Here is a 12367-nt window from a genome sequence, read left to right as displayed (position 1 = left end):
CTTCCCTGTCCTCTGAGGAGGGGAGACCTCAAGGACTTCGACCAGGAAAGAACGCCTCTCCCCTGGTGCCCAGAGAAGCACAGGGCCTGCACACAGTAGGCCCTCAAGTGTTATTTTGGTACCCAGGGATTTAACCCAGGGGTGCTTTACCACTAAACCACATCCCCAGTCCTTTTTATTTTTTTTATTTTGAGACAGGGTCTCGCTAAATTGCTGAGGCTGTCCTCAAACTTGTGATCCTCCTGCCTTAGCCTCCCAAGTCCTAAGATTACAGGTGTGTGCCACCAAGTCCGACTCAAATGCTGTTTAGCATCACTATTGCTATCATCATTATTTCAAAACAGCATTTTCAACATTCCCAAGTGCCCAGGACAAACGAAGCTTTTGATGGATGTGCGCAGTGCCCACTGTCTGTGATGAAGGTCCCGGTTGTCCCTCCCCGCTGCCCCTCCCAGAACAGGCACACAGCAGATGCTCAAAGACTGGGTGCCATCACGGTGCATGAGACACCCGTGGGGCCCTGTCAATCTGGCAGGCAGGCTGGGTCTAGTGGTCACAACATCTGGACGCTGCATCAGGGGCCAGCAGAGAACCATGGCGAACCAGGAAGAAACTGCCGAGAGGGGACCCACACCCAAGCACTGCGTCTCCCTGACACCTCTCCTCCTGGGAACAGGCCAGGAGGTCTGGCTCCTCGCAGGGCCACCCTGGTGGAACCAGCTCTGAGCCCTCCAGGGTCCCCTGACCGCCCCACTCAAGTCTTCCTACCTTCACGTAGTCCCCACCAGTCTCCAGCTCGGCAGCGGCCCTGGAAAGAGAGAAGAGCGGTGAGTGCCCCCAGCCCAGCTTGGCCCCCAGTCACCAGCCTCTGCCCACCTGCCCAGGCCAGCACATGGTCCTCAGGGGCCCAGGGGTGCATCCTGAAGGCAGCAGGCCCTGCTTGCTTGATGAAACCCAAGTCCCTGGCTGCTCCTCCACCCTCCCGCTGTGCAGCCCAGAATAAGACCCTCAGCCTCTCTGAGCCTGGTTTCCAATCCATAAATCAGTAGTAATGACAGCCCTCACCTAATGGAGTTGTCCAGGGACTCAGGGAATAATGCCTGCCACCTTCTTAGCAGAGTTTGGGTGACTTCCTGAGTCGCTGTCCTCACCTGGCTCTGGACACCTCGCTGTCCTGGTTTTCTTCCCTGCTCCCTGCCTCCTCCTGACACCCCACTGCCACCCAGTACCCCTGACTCTGCACACTGGAGGGCCCCAGGATGGGGCTTGGACCCCTCCTCCTGTCCCAGTGCACAATGACCTCTGAGTGGTGGTCTGGCACAATGCGGAGCCACTGCTGGGGACGGCAGGTGCAGGGAGTCCCTCCACCTTCAGAGGACACCGCGGGCCTGGAGGAGCTGCAGGGCTGTTTCCAGATATCCCTCCTGTGAGGACAGCCCTGGTCCTGGCCTTGACCATGACCCGGGCACCCGGGCTGCCCCTTCCCAACCACAAGACCCGTTCCTCCTGGGCTCCCGCTGCCAACTGAAACATCTCCAAGTTTCACCTACAGGCAGCGCTGCTGTCCCTGTGGGTCCTGGGCCTCGGCTGCCACCAGCCTGTCTCGGTGATGTCAGTTAGTCTTTCCGCTGGCCATCTGGGCCTCGCCCGCCGCGCCCAACCACCACGCATGCAGCAGCCTCCCTTCCTAATGGACCCTGCCGCTTCTCCGGGTGTGTCCTCCCCACCCCCCTGCCGCCCTGGCCATCCTGGGCTCTCCCTTGAAGCTGTGGGCAGCCCTCCTGCTGGCCCGCTGTGTCCACTATCATAGTTCCAGTCAGCTTCTGATCCATGGCCAGTAGACACCAAAACAGGCCTGGGTCTCACAAACCACCCGACCCTTGGGGGCTCCCAGCTCTCTCTCCCCCTCTCTCCCCCCCCCCTCTCTCTCTCTCCAAGTTGGGGTCTCTCGCTACACTGCCAAGGTGACCTTCAACTCCAGGGCTCCAGCGATCCTCCTGCATCGGCCCCTTCTCACAGGTGCGAGGAGGCGTGCCCAGCTAAACTTCCTTGAATTCACTTATTTAGTGGTGCTGGGGATGGAACCCAGGGCTTCCTGTGTCCTGGGCAAGTGCTCTGCCACTAAGCCACACCCAGCCCTCTCTCTTGAAGAATAAAATTGACCCTCCCTTCTCTGAACACATAATTCGTTATTTAGATTGGAACTTCTCTCTCCCTGGGACAGGAGGGGGCTGCCTTTATTATAGGTAAATAGGCATAAACTGGGTCAGCTGTTGCCACTCTACAAGGCCCTGTGGGGTCTGGTGGTACCCGACTGCCTCTCTTGCCAACCCTCCAACATGTCTCCCTCCATCATTCTGTCCCTTGTTCAGCCTCTCATTCTGCCCCAGCTGCATTGACCTCCTTGGTAACTCATTCCTGCCACAGGGCCTTTGCTCCTACTCAAATGCTCTGTTTAGAGTGCTCTTCCTCCAGATCTTCGTGTGGCTCCCACTGCCCCCACTTTACTCAGGGTTTCACTTAAAGTCACCTTCTCAGAGTACCCGTCTTCAACCATCCCCCCTAGAAGAGCCCCTCGCCCTTCACTCGGCCTCTACCCTGCTTTACCTTCCTTAATTTTTTCAACCCCTTCCTGAAATGACCACTGTGCATTTATTTGTTGACTGGGAATTATGGGTTGTGTTGATTTTGTCCCATTTGCCATTGAGCCCGAGTCCCCAACATGATGCCTGGCATACAGTAGGAGATGAGAAGGTGTTGCTTAAATTAATGCAGGAGCAGCAGACAGCCCCCGCCCGCCAGGACGGTCAATCTTCCCATCAGGCTGGGCCCTGCTTCTCTGGCCAGGAAGGGTCTCCTTCTCCATCTGCATGGTGTGGAGGGAGGGTGGAACCGTGGGAATGTCTGATGTTCCAGACAAGAGAGAGCTGAGCTAAGAAAATCCCAGGATCCCTCCAGCTCTGAGACTAGGGCTTCCCTTTGAGCCCCTATTCCCTGTCTTGGCATTCTGGGCTTCCATATTACTAACTTTCCCTCCTCGAAAGTCCTTCCTGACAGCTAACCATTGTCCCTCAAGGTGTAGGCTTCTGTCTGTCCAGCTGCAGTGGGAGTGAGGTGAAGCAGGGACCTCCCACACCCTCCACCCACTCTTCCCGGGTGAGGTGTCCCATCCCAATGTTTCCGGCCATTCAGGCCCGGAAATCCTCCCACTGCGGGAACAAATTGGCCGGGACACTGGGATCGACCCAGCGCTTCCTCCCGCTTCCTGTCCACTTCCCCTGGAGCTCTGGAGCTGAAGCAGGGCCTTGGGGATGGGTGCCTCCCAGGGGTCAGCCTGGGTGGAGCCCGTGAGGGGGGCCAAGGAAAAGTCCCAGGTTGGGAGACCAAGTTCTGAGGTCCCACTGCAACCCGCTCACCTCACCCTGCCACTCAGCCACACTCCGGGATCCCCAAGACACGGCGTGACCATGTCCACTGACCGTCTACCACCATCCCTGGCCTGCACCAGCACCACTGACCTCCCACCTCCCTCTGGGGCCCTGTGACTGTCCCACCACAGCGTCCTGTTAAAATGCAATCCTATGATCCCAGCAATTTGGGAGGCTAAGACAGGAGGATGACAAATTCCAAGGACAGCCTGGGCGATTTAGCAAGAGCCTGCTCCAAAATAAAAAATGGCTGGGGATGCGGCTCAGTGGTACCCCTGGGCTCAACCCCCAGGACTAGGGGGTGGTGTCAGCTCACACTTGCCACTGCCCCTCCACCAAGCCCAAGCCCAAGCCCAGCTTCTCGCTGAGCTCCGCCCCCACCATCGCCCACCCCTCAGAGGCTTTGCACTTTTTGTTCCCTCTGCTAGAACACTTTTCCTTACAGACCATCCCAGCCTTCTGCCCACCTTCAGGTCTTCTTTTTAGGGTCTTGCTAAAAAGTTCCCTCCTCAGTGACGCCTTCCTGCCTGGCCATGTCACCAGAAAATAGGACCTTCCTAAAGTCCAGCCTGCACCCCTGCTTAATTCTGCCATTTCCTTGGCCTTTATGGCTCCTGTGCATTTCAGCTCCCCCATCAACTGTTCCACCATGGCCACACCCACTCCACTAGGCACTAGGCAGGGGTCGGCTTCTCTCCTAGAAGAGTGGGGGAACCCCACTTTTTTAGCAGACATCCAATTTTTTCTTTCTTTTTCTTTTTTTTTTTTTTTTTTTGGTGTTGGGGATGGCACCCAGGCCAGTGCTCTACCACGGAGCCACACGATACTTTCCTAAGTGAATGAATGTCACAGCAGCCCTCTGCATCTCTAGTCCTCCTGGCTTGGCCTCTGCAGGTATCCCTCCTCTCTGCCCTTATCCTTCCTTGCATTCTGGGCTCCTCAAACTTCTCCAAAGAGTTCCACCCCCCTGTGGCCTCAGGGCCTTTGCACATGAAGTTGCCTCTGCCTGGGTCATCTTCTGTCCCTTATGACCTGGGTGATTCCTACTTAGCCTTCAGACCTCAGTTTGCTTGGGGATATCTAGAATCCTGTCCCTCTCACCACAGTGACAAAATCCAGATATCAAAACATCCATTTGTAAAAACTCTACTCCAATAATTAATTAATTAATTTCTTATTATATGACTTAAAAGATACTTCCCTTCTGATCTTAGTGGTGAAATCAATTAAATAATAGTGACAACTGAGCTGAAACTGGCCCATTAATCAGCAGCATTAATCATTTAAATAACCAGCCCCTTTAACTGCCTGTATTAACTGATTCCTTCTGATAACTGATACCACTTATTGCATACATTAGCTTAATTAATTGCATTAATGAACAGTAATTAGAGCCCATTATCCTTTAGTTTCCAGTGCATGTGTAAATCTGAACTTCACCTTCAGGACCTCCATCCTGGGCCTGCAGGGACCCTGGAGGGGAAGGGGTGGGAGACACTGGCCTCCAGCTCCACCCTGGCCCTGCAAGCGGTGGCCTCATCCCAGCGTCCCTAGGACCTCGGGCCTGGCCACATCCCACAGCAGAGTCTTCCCCCTTCTGCCCACCCCTTGTCCCTGTCTCCCTGTAGCTGGAGCCCAACACCCTCATCTGTGGAGTGGGCACACGGTAACCATCTCCCTCAGGCTCACAGGAGACGGAGGGCACAGGTCTCCCTGGTCCACCTGGGGCCCTCCTGTGCCAGTCCTGGGGGACTGCAGTGTCCTGCCCTCTGGCCCTCACTCACCGTGGCAGGTGGAAAGCCCCATTGCTGTGGGACACCGGCCACAGGGCCTTGCGCCCTGCTGGAAGGACCTGTTAGCCCAGCCCTGCGCACAGGGCAGGGAGCTAGCCTGGCAGGGTGGGCCGTTCTCCTAGAGCTTTGATTCCCTGGTGGTGCTGCGCCCTGAGCTACAAGACTCAGAGGGACTGCCTGCCGTGCTGAGCGCCAGCTGAACTCCGCGCTCTCAAAGCCCCACCTTCCAACAGAGAAAGAACACTGAAGCCGGAGGGTGGCCCTGGGGACATGGCTGGACCTGGGGACATGGCTGGTCAGACTAGCACCTGCCGGCCCCAGGCTGGGGCTCCTGCTGCGCCCTAGCAGGGTGGGCTCCCTGAGAAACTGTGAGCTGCCCCGGGTGGGAACGGGAAGAAGCAGGGAGGAGGGGCCACACTGGAGCCCAGAATCCATATCAGGAAGAGGCGTTGGGGGAAGTGGGCGGGAGGCCCCCTGGGGCTCTCGAGAAGGCCTTCAGCTGAGGGGTGGTACTGTGACCCCAGCAAGTCCCCTCCCTGGCCTCAGTTTCCCCTTCTATAGCAGCAGATCCCATTGGCACTCTCCCTCTTTACAGGCCTCAATCCTGAGGAGCAGGTGCTGCTCTTGGGCCCAGACTACAGACAGGGAAACTGAGGCTCAGAGAGGAAAGGGATTTGCTCGATCAGATACAGACAGCCCCTTGGTGTCTGAGCTGCCGAGATTCTGACCCCGTCCTCCCCAGCCACCCCACACAGGCCCAGCAGCCTGTGAACAAGGTCCCCTGAGGTTTGGGATGTGGCTGCAGCTGGGGGTGGTGGAGCTGTGGGGGGAACAGCCCATCCTTCCAAGTAGGCCCAGTTCCCACAGACCAAGGCGTCCGGGGGTCTCGGGGACTGTGAGAAAGTTCCACAGGAAATAAGAGCCAGGAGCAGCTGGGGCCCTTCAGAAGACAAGGACCAGCCGCCTGGAGCCCAAGGAGGCTGCACAGGCTGGGCCAGCAGGACCCCTCCCCCGGTGGGTAATCGCTACCAGATGCCCGGCAGCTGACGTCACTCTGCAGGGCTGAGAGGGTCGCGGGACTCTGGGGAGAGTTGGGAATTCTTGGACCAGGATCAACATTCCGAAAGGAAATGGGGAGGGGCGGGTCCCAGCTGGAACTTCGTGCCTGGCACCAGAGGGGGGCAAGGGGCAATGCGAGGTGCCCCAGTCTCCTTCAGGGTGCCACCTTGTCACAGTCTCAATTTCTTTCCAAACAGACCCCTTGAGAGTGGAGGTTGGGGACCTGGGTCTTGGGGGTGGGAATCAAAGGACATTTGGGTGAAGCACAAGACAGGCAGGACTGCAATCAGATCCCTGTGGGGGGAGAGAGGTCCTCTTCAAACACAGCCAGGGGCTGGGGGGGTGGCTCAGTGGTAGAGCACTTGCCTAGAAACACACACACACCCACCCACAACAACAACAATAAACAAACACACTAAACACAATGGGGCCCTCCCCTGATCAAGGCCAGACAGTGTCCATCTTGCTGAGGCAAAGCCAGGTCCTTGCTGGGGCCTCCCAGGCCCTACATTATTTAAACCCATTTCCCTGATCTCTCTTCCCACCTCCCCATCTGTCCCATCCTGCTCTGCTCCAGCCATTCTGGTCTCTGCTGTTCCTCAAGTAGGCTTCCACCTCAGGACTTTTGCACATGCTGGTCCCTCAACTCCTTTGTTCAAGCATCACTTTCTCACTGAGACTTTTTTTTTCTTGACCAACCTTCCTATATAGCCACCACCAGTTACTTCCCCCAAGACCAATTTCTTTACCTGATTTTAAATTTTCCTGGTAGCTCTTTTCTCCTCTAGTTGCCCTTATGCCTCATCTATCTACTTTACCATCTGTCTCCCCACACTGGGAATGAGGGCCCAATGAGGGTGGGTTCTGTCTGCTGTGCTCACTGCTGTCTCTCCAGAGCTAGGACAAGTCTGGGGCATAGTAAATACTAAAATGTATGCAGTAAATATTAAGATGAACGAAATGCCAACTCCACTGAGGGAATGATCTCCAGCATGTTATTAACCTCTTTGGTGTCATCATTTGTAAGGTGACTCTGGGCACCTTTCCAGGGCATTGTGGAAAGTCATTTGAAATAATGTAGAAGAAGCTTGGAGAGGACTGGGCTGGAGCTCAGCGGTAGAGCACTGCCTATCACAGTTGAGGCACTGGGTTCCATCCTCAGCACCACATAAAAATAAATAAATAAAGTAAAGGTATTGTGTCCATCTACAACTAAAAATATTAAAAAAAAAAAAAAAAGAAAAGGCTCTAAGAGTTTTACTTTCAGGAGTGAAAATGTGGCTGAGCCATTAAGCTTGTGGGCCTAGCAAGGGGTCAGGCCTGGGAGCAAATCTAGGCTCCTGTGTTCAAGCTGCTACTCCAGGAGAATCCCTACTGCTCTCTAAGCCTCAATCTCCTCACCCTCAAGATGGAGCAATAGAAGTATCCACTTTCAGGGACCCCTTGGGTGCTCGCCCCTTGTAAGCAGGATGGTGATCAACTCTGGTAGGACCCTGGCCTGGTAATTCTTTGCATCGCCCCTTGCCCCCCTCTGGTAGAGGCAATTGGGGACCCCTTCCCCTCTCCAGGCCTCGCTTCCTCTGCTGTAGCAGGGGCTGAAGGAGGGTGCCAGGCTCTCTGGGAAGGCCGCTGGGCTGTTCGGGGAGCTGAGGGCCCCTCCTCCCCTCTTCCTCCACATCCCTCATGATCTCAGCAGGGAACAGGGCACCAGGAAACTCCTGCTGCCTCACCTCTTCCCCTTCCTTCCTCCAGCCCCAGGTGCACCCTGCCTCCCAGGGGGTGGGGGAGGGATAATCTCCCCAACTCAAGGAGCAGTCACTGGAATGACTCCCTGGGAGGTCCAGGAAGGGGCACCCCATCTTGCTCACTGCCAATTCTCAAATGCCCTCCTCCTCACGCTGTGTGGACCCTCAGAGATCATCTCAGGCCCATGTGGGCTACTGGGGAGCGGGAGGCCTAGGGCAGGGCAATCCAAGGACCCACAGGGAAGGCTGCTCTCCCGACTCCCTGGCACAGGGCTAAGGTTTGGGGACTCTTAGAGAAATGCTCCGACCATCCCTGGTGGGCAGGTGGGACATGAAGTCCCAGAGCACCAGCAAGGAGCTCAATCTGGCCTGCCAACCTTACCCCAGGACACTTTGGGAGATGGGGGACAAAGTCTCTCCACTTCTTTGGTCAACTCCAGGCCTGATGCCAGAGGCACCTCCAGGATCAGCCGGCCTCTGCCCACAGGGGAGAGAGGTGTGGGCTGGCCTGGGACTTGGCGCTCTCGGTTTCTCAAGACCCTTGTCAGAGCTCTGGCTGGGCCAGGGGAACGTTCCCAGTGGTTAGGGGCACGGGCCCAGAGGTGTGGTCAAACCTGGTGCTGACTCCCACCAGCTGAGAAGCTGACAAGCAAAGCTTTCTGTCCTCATCTACTAAGTGGGGATGACAAGAGTCTCTGCTGGGACTGTCGTGGGGACAAGACGGGTGGATGCTCGGCCGGCGAGGAGGCAGGGCAGGGGACAGAGTCACACCCAAAGGAAGCTGGCTTAGAAAAATTCTAGATGCTAAACCCACAGCCGATTTGTCTGCCGCCTCGGGAACGCGGATCTCCCCCTCAGACCACTCCGGTCCCGCGCTGGTCCTCCCCGAACCCAGCTCGGTCACTCACCTTCGGGGCCCCAGCGCGGGGCACCTTCTGCCCACTGCGGTCATGTTTGCCCACGGTCGCAGCCTGGAGCCCGGACACCCCCTCAGTCCGGCGGCTCCCTCCTTTCACAGGCCGCCGAACTGAGGAGCCCAAAGCGGGGCTTTGGGGGCGGGGCCTGACCTACAGATCCCGCCCCCGTCACGCCCCTCCTCTGCTCTTTCCCACTCCAGGGATAACGCCTCCCCATTGGCCCCGCCCCTCTGCTCCCTTGCTCCTCCCCGTGCCCGTCCGTCAAGGGCCAGGGCCGGGAAGGCCACGCCTCCCGGAGCAGGCCCGCTCCAAGGCCCGCCTCCCGCGCTGATCGCCTCGCAGTCTGGAAAAGCCACGCCCACTGACACGCCCTCCGCCCCGCCTCGCCACGCCCCACCCCGCTCCAGCGAACCAGTCAGCGTCCCAGGTGCGAGGGGCTAGGCTCCCGGCCGAGTCTCAGACTGGGGGGTGCCGGAGAACGCTCCGGGACCTATCCTGCCTTCTTCCCTGATACAGTCATTCTCTTCCACCCCTGAATGGAGCCGAGTGTAGGAGGCAGCCAGGGTTAGTGGAAAGGCATTAGTTTTATTAATTGTAAATAGCGTTCCCACCTAGGGAGTGTTTGCAGTGAGCCAGGAACTGTGTTAAGATTTTTCAGGTGTTAGTTTTGAGTCTTCACCACAACCCTACAAGGTGGGTGCTATTGTTGTGCCATGGATCAGATGACAAAGCGAGGCTCAGGGGAACAGACTTTCCAAAGTCAGGCAGCCTAACAGGCAGACATGGATTCATTCTGCAGTTTTACAAGGTCCTGCTCCTACTGAATGGGGGTCTGGACTCAATGACAGCTCAGCACACAAAGACTGCGCTTAGTGTCCCTGGGAAAAGCCATAAAAAAAAAAAAAAAAAAAAAAAAGGTCCTGGACCCAGCCCTGGAGTTGGCCAGCTCGCTTTTTTTCTCTTTATTTCCAGCAAGCACAGCTCACTGGTGTGACTTGGGAAAAGACTGAAAAGCTAGAGACTCCTTTGGCTGGAGTCAGGGATCTCCAGGGGTCTGAAGTTTTGAAGGTGCTGGGCACAATGAGGTGGATGAGCATGCAGCCCCTGGAGGCAGGCAAATCCCAGCTCCACAGGACCTTGGCTGAGTCTCACTTTCCCAATCTGTACATGGGGCTAATAATAGAATACAGAGTTTTCAGTGTGATAAATGCTTATGAAATAGGAGCTATTATCATATTATTGCTATTTCCGTTTTTGCATGAACTCAGCTTCCCTATAACCAAGTTAAGTTGACAAATGGTTTTCTAGACCCAGTGGAGAAATGTCATCATCTAGCAGATCTGAGTGATTCATGCGAGGGGTCCAGGGCAAGGATCCAGCAACAGGATCTTGTGCCCTCTCTGCTGGAGGCTATCAAGGGCTTTGGAGTCAAGTTCACATCCTAGTTTTGCAACTTGAGAGATGTGCAGCCTGACGATGGCATATGACTTCTGCTTCCTGAATCTCAGTTTCCTCATCTGTCATGTGTAAACAGTCACAGTATCTCCTGGTGAGTTTTCTTTTGAGAATCACAGGTGAAGGGTTCAGCACAGTGCTGGGTCTATACTAACCACTTGGTTAATGTGCAGTTTTTCTTTTTAGCACAGATGTTTGTACAGGGAGACATATTGGTAGGAAGCTGGAGACACCATCCCTGCAAGTCCACCCTCCCCTGTCCCGGTGGGTACCTACCCTTCTGGGTGCACATCCCTGGGAGCTCTCTCCTCTTCTATGTCTGCCATCGGGTCCTCAGGCTTTCTTGTAGGGTCTTCCTCCACTGCTGAAAGGTCAGGTCCCACTGTTGAGGTGCCCTCCAGGGGGGCATCAGCACCCCCTATCACCTCCTTGGGTGCTTCCAAGCCTGGCAGGTCAGGCAGACCTCGAGGTACCAGGTGGGGCTGAGGACCCACCTCCTGGGCCTTCTGCACAATCTTTTGGTTCCGAGTCCTCTTGATGCCAGGACGAGGCATGGTGCCCATGTGGCTATACATGTCACTGGAGCGGGCATAAGCTGGAGGGCTCTTGGGAACTGTCACCATGTCATCCTGGGTGGCTTCAAAGGTGTCAGACTCCAAGTGGGACTGGACACTGATGGGGGTTGAAGACCGTCTCAAAGTGAAGGACCGAGGGAGGTTGGAGAGACTCCCAAAGCCCTTGAACTTGAAGAACTCTGGCAAGGAAGAAGGGGAGGAAAGGGAATTAATGGCAATGCCAACAGGAACATAATAACAATAAAAGTACCCAGCAAGGGTCCCAAAGAGTTGGGGGCTTCATTGACACCCCCTCTCACCATTCTTACACTCCCAGAAGTGGGAGGCCATGGCAGCTTGGAGTCAGAGCCCTAGACTTGAATCTCTGTCGTTTGGTATTCTGGCTGTGTGACCTTAGGCAATCACTTGTTCTCTCTGATCTCCTTCCTTCTCATCAGTAAAATAGGAATTATAGAATCTACCTTCTATGGGTCACACAATGACAGTGAATTCTGTATTTGTGTGTGAGTGTGTGTGTGTGTGTGTGTGTGTGTTAGATCAGGGAAGGGAGTGTCCAAGCCAGTCTGTGCTCATGGGGTGAGGTTGAAGGGAAGAGGGGGCGGTCACCAGCGTGAGGGTCCCCTTGTCTGTGGTTTTTTTCTTCCTGTCGGCTGAGCCCATGTTCCTGATTCGGGGCGACAGTGCTTGGGTGATACCATCTCCCCATTTCCGCAGGGGTACACAAGCATGTGAGGCCGCTCCTTCCTCCCTTGGCTGTGGGACTGTCCCTCCTCACAGCCACCACTTGACTTCCTTAAGGCCTCAGATGAGCAAAAAGGAAAAACGCTGGCATTTTCCACTTTTTAGGCATCCTCCATGCCTCAGATTCTCACACCCACACTGGAAAATAGGTGGGATGCCCCCATTTGACAATGATGGAAACTGAGGCCCAGAGAGGGGAACGGACTTGCCCAGAGTCACACAGCAAGGACCAAGGCTCTGCACTTTGGGTGTGAAAGCTCCGGGGCTTTCTTTCCAGCCTTGCCCACCCCACCTGGTCTCAGCCCACCAGACAGCTCTGCCGTGCCACTGAGGCTGCACCACTGGCTTTGCCACTGGGCACTAGGGATCTGGAGGGATGGTAGTGGGGGCAGGGAGGGAAACTGAGGCCTGAGTCCAGGACTGGGCTGAGCCTTGCTGCATAGCCAGTGAGGTCCCAGTCAGTCTCTGGCCTCAGTGTTTCCATCTGTGGAATGCAGCCACACCGCCCCTCCCCTCCCCTGCTGCTGTCAGGTGAAAGGAGACAGAGGACAGGAGAGGTCTGCTGGACCTGAAGGCCATCCACCTAGGGAAAGGGACAGAGCAATGGTGGGTGTACCCCTCCCAGCCTGATTCTAGTAGCTCCCAGCCTCCTGG

At 55.9% G+C, this 12367-nt stretch overlaps 1 protein-coding gene across 3 annotated transcripts in view; it reads right to left on the bottom strand.

Annotated features, from left to right (window-relative positions):
* The window catches only part of Sh2d3c (SH2 domain containing 3C), a 29165-nt gene that overhangs the window by 16288 nt on the left and 510 nt on the right, over positions 1-12367 (bottom strand). For 2 of the 3 annotated variants that reach the window (XM_076845413.2, XM_076845415.2), the window contains exons 2-3: positions 10674-11151; positions 769-808 (exon numbers count right to left, since the gene is read on the bottom strand). In XM_076845413.2, coding sequence (XP_076701528.1) covers positions 769-808; positions 10674-11151 — 518 coding nt within the window. Of the gene's footprint in view, positions 1-768; positions 809-8933; positions 9079-10673; positions 11152-12367 lie in introns of those variants that run through there. The other variant, XM_076845414.2, reaches the window with a different exon arrangement.

This window comes from Callospermophilus lateralis, chromosome 2 (assembly GCF_048772815.1).
Source record: "Callospermophilus lateralis isolate mCalLat2 chromosome 2, mCalLat2.hap1, whole genome shotgun sequence".
Lineage (NCBI taxonomy): Eukaryota > Metazoa > Chordata > Mammalia > Rodentia > Sciuridae > Callospermophilus > Callospermophilus lateralis.
Note: the sequence above shows the minus strand (reverse complement) of the source record. Positions and strands in the feature narration are given on the sequence as shown.